The 16895-nt window shown below is 34.1% G+C and overlaps 1 protein-coding gene across 1 annotated transcript; it reads right to left on the bottom strand.

Annotated features, from left to right (window-relative positions):
• Positions 1–11579: 11579 nt before the first annotated feature.
• Positions 11580–12212, bottom strand: LOC130824878 (secreted RxLR effector protein 161-like; the record flags this gene model as incomplete). Its single annotated transcript, XM_057689897.1, has 1 exon — positions 11580–12212. A coding segment is annotated over exon 1 (633 nt), but the record flags the coding sequence as incomplete, so codon positions are not given.
• Between the last annotated feature and the right edge of the window lie 4683 nt (positions 12213–16895).

Genomic DNA, 16895 nt, shown 5'->3' with positions numbered 1-16895 from the left:
TCTCACTTGAAGCCTTTGATGGGGGAACAGTAACCTTCGGTGACAACATGAAGGGTGAGATAATTGCCAAAGGAAAGGTTGGAAGGTCAAGTTCCCATGCCATTGATAACGTATTTTTAGTCGATAATTTAAAACACAATTTGCTAAGTATTTCTCAATTTTGTGACAAAGGTAACTCTGTTAAGTTTACTTCTGAACGATGCATAATTTCTAGGAACAACACAGGAGACCCGGTGCTTGAGGGAATCAGAAAAGGGAACACTTATGTAGTGCACCTGGACACTGTTCCCAAAACTAGTTTAACGTGTTTAAGTGTCATAGAAGAAGACCCACTACTTTGGCATAAGCGTCTAGGTCATGCTAGTCATTCATTAATAAATACATTAAGATCAAAAGACCTAGTTAGAGGACTACCAGCTATAAAATTTCTTAAGGAAGAAGTTTGCGATCCTTGTGCCAAAGGAAAACAAGTGAGGTCATCTTTTAAATCAAAGAATTTGGTGACTACCACTAGACCATTAGAACTAATTCATATGGATTTATGTGGACCTATGAGAACACAAAGCCGTAGTGGAAAAAGGTATGTGTTTGTTGTAGTTGATGATTATAGTAGATTCACTTGGACCTTATTCTTGGTAAGCAAAGATGAAGCTTTTGATGAGTTTGTTTCTTTTGCTAATAAAATTCAAAAATCTACCAATAATCTAATTGTTCACATAAGATCAGATCATGGCAAAGAATTTGAAAATTCAAACTTTATGAATTATTGCAATGAACATGGTATAAATCACAATTTTTCCGCTCCTAGAACACCACAACAAAATGGAGTAGTAGAGAGGAAAAATAGGACCTTAGAAGAAATGGCGAGGACCATGTTGATTGCTAGTGGTCTACCTAGAAATTTTTGGGCAGAAGCCGTTAATACTGCATGTTATATCTTGAATCGTGTATTAATAAGACCAATCACTTCCAAGACACCCTATGAATTACTCAAAGGTGTTAAACCAAATATTTCCTACTTTCGTATATTTGGATGCAAATGTTTTGTACATGTAAATGGAAAACGAAATATAGGCAAATTTGATGAAAGAAGTGATGAAGCGGTATTTCTTGGTTATTCATCACAAAGTAAAGCTTACACAGTTTACAACAAAAGGACAATGTGTGTAGAAGAATCAGTTCATATTATTTTTGATGAAACTAACTTTTCAACAAGTGAACAGGATGTCAATGATGTTAAAATTGGTCTTGCTCATCTAGAAAACGATGATGAAGAAATGAAAGTGTTAGAGCAAGGAACAGCAGGTGAACAGGTAATACAAGAAGATGCTGAACAAAATGACCAAGTTCAGGAACAGCCAACACAATCGGACCAGCACACTGTTCCCAATCCAGCTGTTTCCGCAGAAGACCAAAGTGATCCAGCAGCTAAACAACCTGTCAATCAAAATGTTGAACAGGAACATGCTACTGTTCCCTCCAGAGAATTTGTGCCTAAACCTTGGAAATACCAAAGTTATGATCCTCTTGATCTGATTATAAGTGATATGAATAAGGGAACACAAACCAGATCCCAACTAAGAAACTTTTGTGCACACTTTGCGTTCCTATCATCACTTGAACCCAAAAATCACGAAGAAGCTCTAAAGGATTCCGAGTGGATAGTAGCCATGCAAGATGAATTAAATGAATTTGAAAGAAATAAAGTATGACACTTAGAACCCAAACCAAAAGGCAAAAAGGTAATTGGTTTGAAATGGGTATTTCGGAACAAGCTAGATGAGTATGGAGTAATTGTGAGAAACAAAGCAAGACTCGTGGTCAAAGGGTACAATCAACAAGAAGGTATTGATTACACTGAGACATTTGCTCCAGTAGCAAGGTTAGAGGCTATTAGAATCTTAATCTCTTTTGCTGCTTTTATGAACTTTAAGTTATATCAAATGGATGTGAAATGTGATTTCTTAAATGGATTTCTTGATGAAGAAGTATTTGTTGAACAACCTCCTGGTTTTGAGAATTCCTCTTGTCTCGATCATGTCTACAAGCTTGATAAAGCTCTTTATGGCTTGAAACAAGCCCCTAGACAATGGTCTGAAAGATTATCTAAATTTTTGATTAATAATAATTTTGTAAGAGGAAAAATTGATAAGACCTTATTCTTTAAGAACAAAAGTCATGATATTTTAGTTGTTCAAATCTATGTTGATGACATTATCTTTGGTGCTACAAATGATTTATTATGTAAAGAATTTGCTAACCTCATGGGTACAGAATTTGAAATGAGCATGATTGGGGAATTAAATTTCTTTCTTGGTTTGCAAATTAAACAAACTGAAAATGGTATTTTTATTCATCAACAAAAATACATAAAAGAACTTCTTAAGAAATATGGACTAAACAATGCTAAAACTAACCATACACCCATGGCTACAAATGTTAGATTAGAGAAGACCAAAATGGAACTAATATAGATCAAAACATGTATAGAGGCATGATAGGCTCTTTATTATATCTAACCGCTAGTAGACCTGATATTGCTTTTAGTGTTGGTTTATGTGCTAGATTTCAATCAAATCCAAAAGAATCACACCTCACTGCAGTAAAAAGGATTCTGAGATATTTAAAGGGAACAGACGACTTGTCCCTATTTTATCCTAAAAGTGATGTCTATGATTTGAAAGGTTTTAGTGATGCAGATTATGCAGGTGATCTAGTTAATAGAAAAAGTACATCAGGTATGGTACAATTTCTTGGCTCATGTTTAGTTTCCTGGAGTTCCAAGAAGCAAAACACTGTTGCATTATCAACTGCAGAAGCTGAGTACGTAGCAGCAGCAGTTTGCTGTTCCCAAATACTTTGGATAAAACAGCAGCTAAGAGATTTTGGTATTAAAATTAAATGTGTTCCTATTTATTGTGATAATACTAGTGCCATATGTATATCTAAAGATCCAGTGCATCACTCACGAGTAAAACATATCCATATTAGGCAACATTTTCTCAAAGATAATGTTGAAAATAAAAATATTGTTGTAAAGCATGTTAACACTAATGAACAAGTTGCAGATATTCTGACCAAACCACTTCCAAGGGAACAATATGAAAAGATGAGATTGGAACTTGGTATGATCAAGCTCCACTAAAGTTAGTTGCATATATTTCCCATTGAAGCATCATGAGAATGAAAAGGTCAGAAATCAACCTCAATATCTTGATTGAAAATCAATTATTGAATGGATCAGGTAAACACTTAATAAAGTTTGTACTATGAATGCTTTCACGTTTGCATGTGTTAATTTGATCAGGCCAAAGCAGTTGTTCATTATTCTCTTCACATAAAATCTCACAATATTACAATTCATCTCAATACTATCTTATTTTGTTTTCATTATTTTTCTTTAAAAACAGCCAACAAAATTTTTATAAAAAAAAGAAAAAAAAGGGGGAAAACGGTTTTCTTCACTCAAGTAATGCAAAGGGCAATAATGAGATGGGGACTTGAAGGAGCAACCGTCACTTCAATAGAAGCAACCGTCATTTCACTCCTTTAAAACTCTTGCTTTACGTCATAACACACTACCCTTCCATCAACCTCTCACTCAAGAAACCATCCTTTTCTCTTCTCTCAAACATCTTCAAAAATTCAAAATTGAAATCCCCAAAACCCTCTAAATCCGGCAAGAAAAATACCAAATCCCGTGCACCTAATCAACCAAAACCATTAAGAGTAGTTCTTCCTCCACCATTACTACGTGCTGCACCACCCTCACCAACTGAAACCTCACAAGAATCACCAAAACACTCCTCTGAACCCACTAGTATCAAAAGAAAGATTTCATCACCAAGAGGTGGTTCATCTTCCAGAGTAGTTAAGCGTTCAAAGAATGTAGATCCAAACAGTGCTGAAGAAGTTTCAAAGGAGATGACAGTAGGGTTCGGGTTGGATAAATATTGGTATGATTCTATTCACTTTCCTCAATTGCATGATATTTTAAAATATCAAGAATGGGAGTTATTGATGTCAAATTTCAGTTGCAATTCCATTTTTCCAAACCTAATGAGAGAATTTATTTTAAATTTCTCTAATGATGATGGCATGTGTTCTAGTGTTGTTAAAACCGTTAAGATTGAATTTAACAGTGCTCTATTGGGGGAATGGTTCAATGTTCCCAATGCTGGTTTTGATACATATTATATTGGGTCAAAGATTGCGTTTTCTGGCATCAATGAAAGAACAATTCTAAAATTTTTAGGAGTTGATCAAAAGAAGGGGAAGATCAGTCACAATGTTTTGTCACCTATGCATAAATTATTGTACAATGTTGCGCGCAGATTCATTTTACCACGAAACTCAAAACGTAGTCAAGTGAGTTTGCGTGACGCCACTCTAATTTACTGCATGGAAAAACACATTAAAATAAATTTTCCTTCATTGATGATCTCGTATTTATCAGATTGCATTGAAAAGAAAAGTTTCATTGGTTATGGAGGGTTGCTAACCTGGATTTTTAGAAAATTTGAGGTCCCATTGGAAGGGTTGGAGTTCCCAATGGGTCCTAATATGAAAATTGGTACGAATTGTTTAAAAAATTTGCATTTAAAATTAAATGATGAGGGAATATTGATGCATGAGGAGGATGTAGCAGTTGGATCTGAAGAAGAAGAAGATGTTGAAGAAGGGGTTGAAGAGGAGGTTGAAGAAGTTGAAAAAGAAAAGGAGGATAAGGAGAATAAGGAAGAAAAGGAACAAGACCCTGTCCCCTCTGAAAACATTGAAACATCTGAAAAAGGGGAACATGACAGAGTTGAAAGTCAAGGGGAAAAAGAAGAGCAAAAGGAAGCCTTGGATGATAATGTCCTTCACAATCTCTGCAGTGATTCTAGTGATGAAGAGATTGTGTTGGCTATGAGGAAAAAGGCTAAGTCAATACAAAGGAAGAGTAGGAGGTTGGCCTCGAAACGCAATACTACTGTGGTTGATGACATCACATCTGACACCATACCTGAGCCAACACCTAATGAACCTTCCTCTCCTAAGCCAGCCACTTCACCACCACATCAAATTCCATCACCACCGCCATCACCTATCCAGTTCACAACACCACCACAATCACACACTTCACCCAATATTGGTTGTACTAACTTTGACTCTGTTCCTGCAGCTTCCTCACATCTCATTCTCTCCAAGCTTATTGATCTATAATGTCAATTCATTGCTTTTCAGGATGAAACTCGTGTCTCTCTAGCTTCAATTGTTGATCAGCTAAACCAGATGGAACAACGTCTTGGTGCCAAGCTGGACACAGTGGAAGTAGATTCTGAGTACATTGATGAAGAAGAGACCGCCCCTTAATCCCTCTCCCCTAAAATTTAAAAATTTGTTGGCTGTGAAACTTATCAAACAATTTCTTTTTCTGTTTTTGTACCATCTGGGGTACAAAATTGTATCTTGTTGTTGAACTTTTGCTAGTTTTATGATCATGGTCTCTGATGATTAACCCTATGCAGATTTGAATTGCTTTTCATGGCATTTACTTTCATTTGTTGCTACTTGATTTCATCACTGACAAATCTATATGGTTTGTGCTGAGGTTTGATGTCTCCCCAATTCTTTTTGATTGATGACAAAAGGGGGAAAAGATGCACAAACTTAAGAGAAGTTGTGATTACACAGTCTCCATATCTTGATTTCTTCATAAATGCTCTTTGATTATTGCATACTGTGATGTTGATCTGTGATGTTAATTATTGTTCTAAATTTGTCGTATTGTCATATTAATTGGTAATTTGTGTTAGTTTAAACTATTTTTGTGTTAGTTTAATTATTTTTAGAAATTATTTAAAAACATATTTTTGATGTTATGTTTTTGTATGGAGTAATTTGTTCTATTATGAATGCTTGGTAAATTATATTGTAACTAGTTAATTTACTAAGTTATTTGGAGTTACTTTAATCTGTAGTATACTCTAAGAATTTTGCTTTACTCTATTTTACTTAAGTTTGTTTATAAAGTTTGTCTTCATCAAAAAGGGGGAATTTGTTGGCCTCTTAGGTTTTGATGATGACTTCACTTCTAAATAAACAAACATGTTTTAGAGATTGTTTTGTAGGCAAATATTCGATTTTGTTAATTGTTGATGAAGCCTATGACTTGGTTCGTGGAAGTTGTACATGTCTCAAATATCCAAGAAGTTGGATAATTGCTTTGGAAGTCAGTTTACTGTTCCCAGAGTTAAAGTCCTAACGAAAGTTGTAGATGGAGACAATGCGATGTTCCCCACGATACAGGTCTGAAGAAGACATTGACTGGAAGTTACGAAAATTATGTTTTCTGTTTTTAGTTAATGTAATATGATTAAAAGTTAAATTAGTTGCTTAATTAAATTAATTTATTAATTGGCAAAAAGTTTTTTTATACGCCTAAAATGAGGAGAAGACTTAGTCTTCATTTTGAATAAGTCTCCTTTTAATTTTGGACGGCTAAAAATAAGATCTTCTATTTTTTAGGAGCTCATGTTTTCAAAACTCCTATGCTATTTTTAGCCTAAGGAAACTGATTTAATCTTTGAGCAAATGACAGCCGGTTATTCATTCTCTTGTAACTCCACTATCCTTTAATTTTGAGAACGTGGATGATAGTGGGAGGTTTTGTCTGAGGTAACTGCTGTCTGTTCCCACTATAAATAGGAGGAAATCTTGCTCAAACCGATATCCAAAAAGAGTGTCCAATTAAGGGAGATCAATTAAGAAAAATATTCAAAGTTATTTTAATGCCAATTAATTCATTATATTTTTCTTGAGCAACTACTTAATTTTAATCTTCTTAGAAATAGGCCTATTAAGGGTAATTGAGTGTTTTTGTTGTAACTAGACTTAAGGGAAGTCTAGGGGTATAGAGAAGCTTCAAGAGAAGCGTGAGAAGAGAAAGAGAAGGAGAGAAAAGAAGATAAGAGAAGTAGGCCTAGAGTTGAGAAGCTTCAAGTGAAGCATATTTGTTTTATGTAATTGTAACGAATTGCCTAAAACATAGTGAGAATTTTGAAATCCCGGGGGGTCGTGGTTTTTCCCTCTTATTAGGCCAAGAGGGTTTCCACGTAAAATCTTTGTCTCCTTTTATTATTTTTCTTTTCGTTTTTAAGTTTAAGTTTTGCTCTTTACTAGATACAATTCCGTAAAATTTGAGGCAAAAATCTTAAACGTAATATACAACAATTCACCCCCCCCCCCCCCCTCTTGTTGTATTCGATCATCTATTAGCATTCCTACAATTAGTAGCTCCAAACAATATATCATCAACATATACTTGAACAATTAGAATATCTTCTCCTTTAGTTTTAATGAAAAGAGTTTTATCAATTTTACCTCGTTGAAATTCATTTTCAAGTAGATGTGAGCTAAATCTGTCATACCAAGCTCTTGGAGCTTGTTTTAAGCCATATAACGCTTTATTTAGTTTGAATACATGATTAGGTAGATCAGAATTTTCAAATCCTGGAGGTTGTTTTACATATACTTCCTCTTGCAAATATCCATTTAAGAATGCACATTTAACATCCATTTGATATAGTTTAATGTTCATGTAAGAAGCAAAAGCAAGCATAATACGGATAGATTCTAACCTTGCAACTGGTGCGAAAGTCTCATCATAATCTATACCTTCTTCTTGATTATAGCCTTGAGCCACCAGCCTTGCTTTATTTCTTACAATATCTCCATCCTCATTAAGTTTATTACGAAAGACTCATTTAGTTCCAATGATAGTACGATCTTGAGGTCTTTCAACTAGATCCCAAACTTTGTTCCTTTCGAATTCATTTAACTCATTTTGCATAGCAATAATCCACTCTGGTTCTTGTAATGCTTCTTTAACATCCTTTGGTTCTATAACAGAAACAAAAGTAGAAAATGCACATAGATTCTTAAGAGAGGATCGAGTTTGCGTACCTTTATTTGGATCACTTATAATGTTTTCTGGAGGATGTTGATATGATCTTCTAATTCTTCTTCGTAGTATGGATGGTGTGCTTTCATGCAAAGAACTTGTGCTTATACAAGATATTGAATTATAAGTATAAACCAGATTCAACAACGTTTAAATAAAATCTATTATTAGAATAAATTCAAATAATATCCTATTAATAGTAAACTCTATTTTTAGCGCATCATCTATATAGTCGTTCATTATTTTTAGCAAAATACGTGTACCTTTAACTACTCCAATTATTAAATTAACCTTAGTACGTATTTAGGTATGTATTTAACCACGTATTTAACTTACATGTTTAACTACAAATTATTTCAACACTTACGATAAAACGTGTAACAAAAAATACTTAACTTTATTTCAAATAAAATCAAAGCTAATTTTATTGAACCTTGACCTATTAAAATATTTCAAATATATATAAAGGATCATTGACTTGTAAAAATATTACAAATATAATTATGAAATCAACTTTAATTAAACACGTTATTTTATTCAAGACTTTGAAACGACCTTTCAAGACTTAAAACAATCTTAAGATAAACTTAAGTTAATAAAGCACATTCTAGTGTCTTTGTACTTAAACATATATATCAAACATCAAATATATCAAATATGATTTTGGACTAACTTAAACAACTAAATGTAATTACTTAATTTATTTGTTTAACTAATATGCGTTTTGAATTATCATCATTAAAGAAAATTAACAGTTGAGTCTTCAATATCCCCCTTGATGAAAGTCAAAACCATATTTACTTAAATCATATTTCTAAGCCAATATAGATATATATAAAAAAAAACTTTAATATCAAATAAAATGTTCAACAAGATTTTGAAAATAGTTTCAAAATAAAACAATATAAAAATAGAATAGTATAAATCAGTGAATACTATACTTCCTAACCATCATGATCATCATTTAAGCACGCAAACAAGAAATCCAATCAAGTTACATGCAAATATAATAATCATTACCATAGTGTAACATCACATCAAAACTTTTCAGAACATAGTTATGACTATCAAGTATTATGATCATGAGTAATAATCAGAATTTAACAAATTTTCGATTTTAATATCTCCATTTTTACAAATTTTCTTAACATGTTTATCTCATCTTTAAATATGAACATCATATAACTTAATATAACTAATCATCCAGCAATATGATAATCAGATCATCTAAACATGCAAATAATCAAAAATCAGAACATGCAAATGCAAAACATATACAACTATCTCCCTAAGCATAAGCATATTCCAGAGCACATCATTGACATAACTCAGTAATAAGAAAATCAAACATGCATATATTTCCCAAGTATCAATGGATTTCAAGAATATATTATATGCAAAGATGAAATCAAAGCCATACATATCAAACATGCAAATAGACATGCAAATAGACAGACAGAACATGCACATAACAACAAAATATTACATCTCTCCCCCTTTTTGACTTTCATCAAAAAGTAAACAAGGAGATTCTGAAAATGTTGGGATTGTTATCAAAACAAAAATTTGTTTGCAGAAAAAGAAAATATTGTTCATCAACATATAAAAAGATTACTTCCTGGACCTTCTCTTCCTTTTCTTGGAAGGAGCCGGTTTTCCAGGAGTAGCATGATCATCATCAGTAGGTGGAATGATTTGAATAGGAATTGTTTGAACACCATCATCAGCAACTTCATCAACCTTCTTATCAGTCTGCTCCTCATCATCCTTGTTCTCTTCTCCTCTTTCTTCTCTCTGCTCCTCTGCCTCCTCCATAACCTCATTCTCTTTTGGCACAGCAGCATCATCATCAGCAACCTCTTCCTCCACCACCACATCTTCTACTACCATGCCCTTCATTTCTTTCATAAAGGTGTCTAACATAGAAGTTAGAGTAGACACTTTATCATGTAATGTAAGTAGGGAAGATTTCATTTCACCAACCTCCAAGTCTAGAGACTGAAGTCGGGATAGAGTGGTGTGTACTTGGTTGGGAGGTTCAAGACGTGTTAGCCGCTTACCATGGATCTTTTGAAGATCCTCTTTATCAGCAGAAGCCAAATTAGAGTATAACTCATATTTGTCATTTACTTTAAAAATACAAAGAGGTGGGAGGATTTCACTAGACAAGGAAATTGGACCAGAACAATCCACTTCCTCTTCGTTAGAGAGCAGATTGAAATGATCAAAGATCAATGTCAAGAGATTGGCATAAGGAAGAGCACAATTACGAGTTTGTGAGCAACAAAAACGCATTGTAGAGAAGATTATTGAAGAGAAATCAACATTTTTCATAGTAGAAATTTTCCACATTAAAATCAGATGAGAATCCGTGACCAACTCACAAGAAGTGTTTCGTGAGAAAACAGTTCTAACAAGGATGTAATGCAACAGTTTTCCATTTAGATTCAAAGCGTTGTGGGTTAGTTGTTTGGTAGAAGAAAAATCAGCATAAGATTCAAGGACGAACATATCCTTAGCATCTTGTAATGCTAAAAGATTTGGAGTTTGATCATCCAATTTATGAGAGAAATTTAAAATGTCATTCATTAGGGTTTTGGAAATTAAAATCTCCTGACCCTTAACAAAACTTCTTAAAACTTGTTCTGCATCTTCAAAAAGCATGGATAAGTTTGAATAGAAGAATTTTACCAAACAAGGATAAGTTTTAGAACCAGGGCACAAGAGCATACCTGGAGCAGATTGTATAAAAGCAGAGATAATTTTGAAATCTTCAAAGAGAAAGAAATTATAGTCAAGAATATCTATATAAGGCAGAGATTTTTGCCTAAATACATCAACCCATCGTCCATAGGCAGTGTGATTCTCAAACCATATTTTAGGAACTTCAAATGTGTTTAATGGCGAAGGAACCGGGGAAACTGGTTCAGCCATTGGTGTTCTTGATGATTCGCCCTTCTCATACTTAGATGAAGATTTACTCAAACGTTTCTTGGGTGCCATGAGAAAGATTTTGAAAGATTGGAGAGGAAAGTGAAAGAGACGGTTAGGGAAAGAAAATCAGAAAAAGATTTGGTGAGTGAATGAGGAGGCAACGTATTGTACTATCCTTTAATAGTCGTCCAATACAATGCATTTGTACTTCCCAATACAACGATTTGACAACTCAATTGAATTCAAAGGGTTAAGAAGCTTAACCGGTTTGTGTAATAATCATGAACAAAATGGTTCATTTTTGCTTTTAGACATAAACAAGTATAAATGCAATTATGAGATTGAATTGATTTTAACTAAAATAATGAACATGATTTTAATGTATTGTTGACGTCCAAAATTAGTTTTAAACAAACAATTTTGCTTTAAAATAACTAAATATCCTTTATTAATTAAAGGTATTTAATTATAAATCCCATTTTATGTAACAAATAATTTTTAAGAAATTGAAATTAATTTTCAATTCTTAATCACATGCATAAACACACACATAAATTGTCAATCATACATGCAAACATATATTGCTCCCCCTTAATTCATGCTAAGAACTAAGTAACAATTAAAGTCTCAATCCTTTTATTTTTATTTCATTTTTCTTTTGTCAATACTCCCCCTTAATTCATGCAACATTATTTAGCATGCCAAGTTCCATGCGTATATATGCAAAACGATCAACACTTAAAGGTTTTGTAAATATATCCGCTAATTGATTTTCAGTAGGTATAAAAGATAAGGAAATGTTACCTTTTTCAACATGATCCCTTATAAAATGGTGACGTACCTCAATGTGTTTTGTTCGAGAATGTTGCACAGGATTCTTTGTAATACAAATAGCACTAGTATTATCACACTTTATTGGTATGCCTTTGAGATCAATTCCAAGATCTCTAAGTTGTTGAGCAATCCATAGAATATGAGAACAACATGCACCGGCAGCAATGTATTCAGCTTCAGCTGTAGATAAAGCAACTGAATTTTGCTTTTTAGAATACCATGAGATCAATGAATTTCCTAAAAATTGACACGATCCTGAGGTGCTTTTTCTATCAACCTTGTATCCAGCATAATCAGCATCTGAAAAACCTATCAAACCAAAATTTCCACAACTAGGGTACCATAGACCAAAGTCTTTAGTCCCATGTAAGTATCTAAAGATTCTCTTAACTGCCGTTAAGTGAGATTCTTTTGGGTTAGCTTGAAAACGAGCACATAAGCAAACACTAAACATTATATCTGGATGACTAGCAGTTAAATACAATAAAGAACCAATCATACCTCTATAACTCTTTTGATCAACGCTCTTACCATTTATATCTTGGTCAAGACTTAGTGTTGCACTCATAGGCGTATTGAGTTCCTTACATTGATCCATATTATACTTCTTTAACAAATCTTTAACATATTTACTTTGACAAATGAATATGCCATCTTTCTTTTGCTTTATTTGTAGTCCAAGAAAGAATGTTAAGTCTCCCATCATGCTCATTTCAAACTCTTTGCACATAATTTCAGAAAATTCCTTGCACAAAGAATCATTAGTGTTGGCCTCTTAGGTTTTGATGATGACTTCACTTCTAAATAAACAAACATGTTTTAGAGATTGTTTTGTAGGCAAATATCCGATTTTGTTAATCGTTGATGAAGCCTATGACTTGGTTCGTGGAAGTTGTACATGTCTCAAATATCCAAGAAGTTGGATAATTGCTTTGGAAGTCAGTTTACTGTTCCCAGAGTTAAAGTCCTAACGAAAGTTGTAGATGGAGACAATGCGTTGTTCCCCACGATACTGGTCTGAAGAAGACATTGACTGGAAGTTACGAAAATTATGTTTTCTGTTTTTAGTTAATGTAATATGATTAAAAGTTAAATTAGTTGCTTAATTAAATTAATTTATTAATTGGCAAAAAGTTTTTTTATACGCCTAAAATGAGGAGAAGACTTAGTCTTCATTTTGAATAAGTCTCCTTTTAATTTTGGACGGCTAAAAATAAGATCTCCTATTTTTTAGGATCTCATGTTTTCAAAACTCCTATGCTATTTTTAGCCTAAGGAAACTGATTTAATCTTTGAGCAAATGACAGCCGGTTATTCATTCTCTTGTAACTCCACTATCCTTTAATTTTGAGAACGTGGATGATAGTGGGAGGTTTTGTCTGAGGTAACTGCTGTCGGTTCCCACTATAAATAGGAGGAAATCTTGCTCAAACCGATATCCAAAAAGAGTGTCTAATTAAGGGAGATCAATTAAGAAAAATATTCAAAGTTATTTTAATGCCAATTAATTCATTATGTTTTTCTTGAGCAACTACTTAATTTTAATCTTCTTAGAAATTGGCCTTGTAAGGGTAATTGAGTGTTTTTATTGTAACTAGACTTAAGGAAAGTCTAGGGGTATAGAGAAGCTTCAAGAGAAGCGTGAGAAGAGAAAGAGAAGGAGAGAAAAGAAGAGAAGAGAAGTAGGCCTAGAGTTGAGAAGCTTCAAGTGAAGCATATTTGTTTTATGTAATTGTAACGAATTGCCTAAAACATAGTGAGAATTTTGAAATCCCGGGGGGGTCGTGGTTTTTCCCTCTTATTAGGCCAAGAGGGTTTCCACGTAAAATCTTTGTCTCCTTTTATTATTTTTCTTTTCGTTTTTAAGTTTAAGTTTTGCTCTTTACTAGATACAATTCCGCAAAATTTGAGGCAAAAATCTTAAACGTAATATACAACAATTCACCCCCCCCCCCCCTCTTGTTGTATTCGATCATCTATTAGCATTCCTACAATTGGTATCAAAGCCCTGTTCCTCTCTTAATCAGGAAACCCTGAGAGCAGTATCCTGTTCCCTGGCAAGATGTTGAAGATGAACGAACGCATGGAAGAAGGGTACTCAACGCAAAGGCCACCCATGTTTGATGGGAAATTCTATACCTACTGGAAAAATAGAATGGAAATCTTCATAAAGGCCGAAAAATATCAAGTATGGAGAGTTATCGAAATTGGAGATTTTGAGGTGACGACCATAAACTCCAACAACGAAACTATTCCAAAACCAATCACTGAATAGGAGAAAGAAGATTTTCAAAATATGGAGATGAACGCTCTTGCTATCAAATTACTTCACTGTGGGCTTGGTCCAAATGAGCACAATCGTATTATGGGATGCAAAACTGCCAAGCAGATGTGGGACTTGCTAGAAGTTACCCATGAAGGTACTAGTGAAGTGAAGCGATCCAAGATTGACCTGCTGATGTCCAAATATGAGAGATTCGTCATGGAATCTAGGGAGAACATTCAAGAGATGTTCACTAGATTCACAAATATCACGAATGAATTAGTCTCTCTTGGTAAGATCATTCCCGTTGATGAACAAGTCAGGAAAATACTTAGGAGTCTTCCTCAAGACGAACGTTGGAGAGCTAAGGTCACAGCCATTCAGGAATCAAAAGATTTCACCAAGTTTAATTTGGAAGAGTTGGCTGGTTCCCTCATGACTCAAGAATTGCATTTGGGAACAGCCGACAGTTCCCGAAATAAAGGACTGGCTTTAGCAGCAAAGGAACATGAAGAGTCAGAAGCGGATGATGAGGAGACTGCTATGTTGGCAAGAAAATTCAAGAAATTCTTCAGGAACAGCAGATATGGTAATCAAAGAAATAACAAAGAAAAGGGAACTGCAAACTTGAAGACAAATTTTGAATGCCACAAGTGCGGGAGCACGGATCACTTCATCAAGGATTGCCCTCAATGGAAAAAGGAGAAGGGCAAGGGAAAAGCAAGAGACGTTGGAAGACAATATAAGAAGGGAAACTTCAAAACCGATTTTAGAAAGGCAATGATTGCAGCGTGGGGCGATACGGAGAGCGAGGCTGAGACAGAAGCTCCAGTAGAAGAGGAAACAGCAAACCTATGCCTCATGGCATCTCATCAAAACAAGGATGAAGCGTCCAAAGAAAAAGAGGTAATGCCTTATAACTCACTCCCTAAGCATCCATCTAAACTTAGTAAGAATAAATTAATTAAGTTGCTCTTGGAGACACAAGAGAAATTAGATAAACAGAATACCAAGTGTCTCCAAATCGAAAAAGACCTCAACTCAAGTAAGGATCATGTGACTTACCTAAATTCAATTAGGATAGATGTATAAAGCAGATTTTTTAATTTGCTAGATCAGAATGCTGTTTTGAAAGAGACAATTGAAAAATTGAAGCAGGAATTTATTTTTCTTAATATTGAAATAAATCAAAATAATTTGCTAGGATTAAGTAGAGACGTAAACAATATATCCACTCACATGGTTAGCACTGAATTTCAAAAGTTGAAATCAAAATTAGAATCCTATGAAATAGAGAATGAATATTTGAAAAATAAAATAAGCTCAAGAGGAAAAGAGAAAATCAATGAAGTTCCCAAATGGATTCTAGATGCTAAAACAAAAAGTAAAGAAGGTCTAGGTTATATTAAGAATGATAAAAAGAAAAAGGTCTATGTTGATCTCCCTAGTAGTAAAATCTGTTCCTTTTGTGGTAAAATTGGACACCTGAAACATCAATGTATAAAAAGGGAACAGCATACCAAAGCAAATAAAAATTATGTGGAACGCATATGGATTAAGAAATGTGATTCAAGTATTGTCGACAAGGAACCCAAGGATGACTGGGTTCCTGGACCTAACCATTAATTTGCTTTGCAGGTTCAAGTGAGGGGGAACAACTCATGGTATCTCGACAGTGGGTGTTCCAAGCATATGACGGGTGACAAATCTAAATTTCTCTCACTTGAAGCCTTTGATGGGGGAACAGTAACCTTCGGTGACAACATGAAGGGTGAGATAATTGCCAAAGGAAAGGTTGGAAGGTCAAGTTCCCATGCCATTGATAACGTATTTTTAGTCGATAATTTAAAACACAATTTGCTAAGTATTTCTCAATTTTGTGACAAAGGTAACTCTGTTAAGTTTACTTCTGAACGATGCATAATTTCTAGGAACAACACAGGAGACCCGGTGCTTGAGGGAATCAGAAAAGGGAACACTTATGTAGTGCACCTGGACACTGTTCCCAAAACTAGTTTAACGTGTTTAAGTGTCATAGAAGAAGACCCACTACTTTGGCATAAGCGTCTAGGTCATGCTAGTCATTCATTAATAAATACATTAAGATCAAAAGACCTAGTTAGAGGACTACCAGCTATAAAATTTCTTAAGGAAGAAGTTTGCGATCCTTGTGCCAAAGGAAAACAAGTGAGGTCATCTTTTAAATCAAAGAATTTGGTGACTACCACTAGACCATTAGAACTAATTCATATGGATTTATGTGGACCTATGAGAACACAAAGCCGTAGTGGAAAAAGGTATGTGTTTGTTGTAGTTGATGATTATAGTAGATTCACTTGGACCTTATTCTTGGTAAGCAAAGATGAAGCTTTTGATGAGTTTGTTTCTTTTGCTAATAAAATTCAAAAATCTACCAATAATCTAATTGTTCACATAAGATCAGATCATGGCAAAGAATTTGAAAATTCAAACTTTATGAATTATTGCAATGAACATGGTATAAATCACAATTTTTCCGCTCCTAGAACACCACAACAAAATGGAGTAGTAGAGAGGAAAAATAGGACCTTAGAAGAAATGGCGAGGACCATGTTGATTGCTAGTGGTCTACCTAGAAATTTTTGGGCAGAAGCCGTTAATACTGCATGTTATATCTTGAATCGTGTATTAATAAGACCAATCACTTCCAAGACACCCTATGAATTACTCAAAGGTGTTAAACCAAATATTTCCTACTTTCGTATATTTGGATGCAAATGTTTTGTACATGTAAATGGAAAACGAAATATAGGCAAATTTGATGAAAGAAGTGATGAAGCGGTATTTCTTGGTTATTCATCACAAAGTAAAGCTTACACAGTTTACAACAAAAGGACAATGTGTGTAGAAGAATCAGTTCATATTATTTTTGATGAAACT

The sequence above is a fragment of the Amaranthus tricolor genome, chromosome 10, assembly GCF_026212465.1.
Source record: "Amaranthus tricolor cultivar Red isolate AtriRed21 chromosome 10, ASM2621246v1, whole genome shotgun sequence".
Taxonomy (NCBI): domain Eukaryota; kingdom Viridiplantae; phylum Streptophyta; class Magnoliopsida; order Caryophyllales; family Amaranthaceae; genus Amaranthus; species Amaranthus tricolor.
The sequence above is the reverse complement of the archived record's forward strand: the minus strand, read 5'-3'. Positions and strand labels throughout refer to the sequence as shown.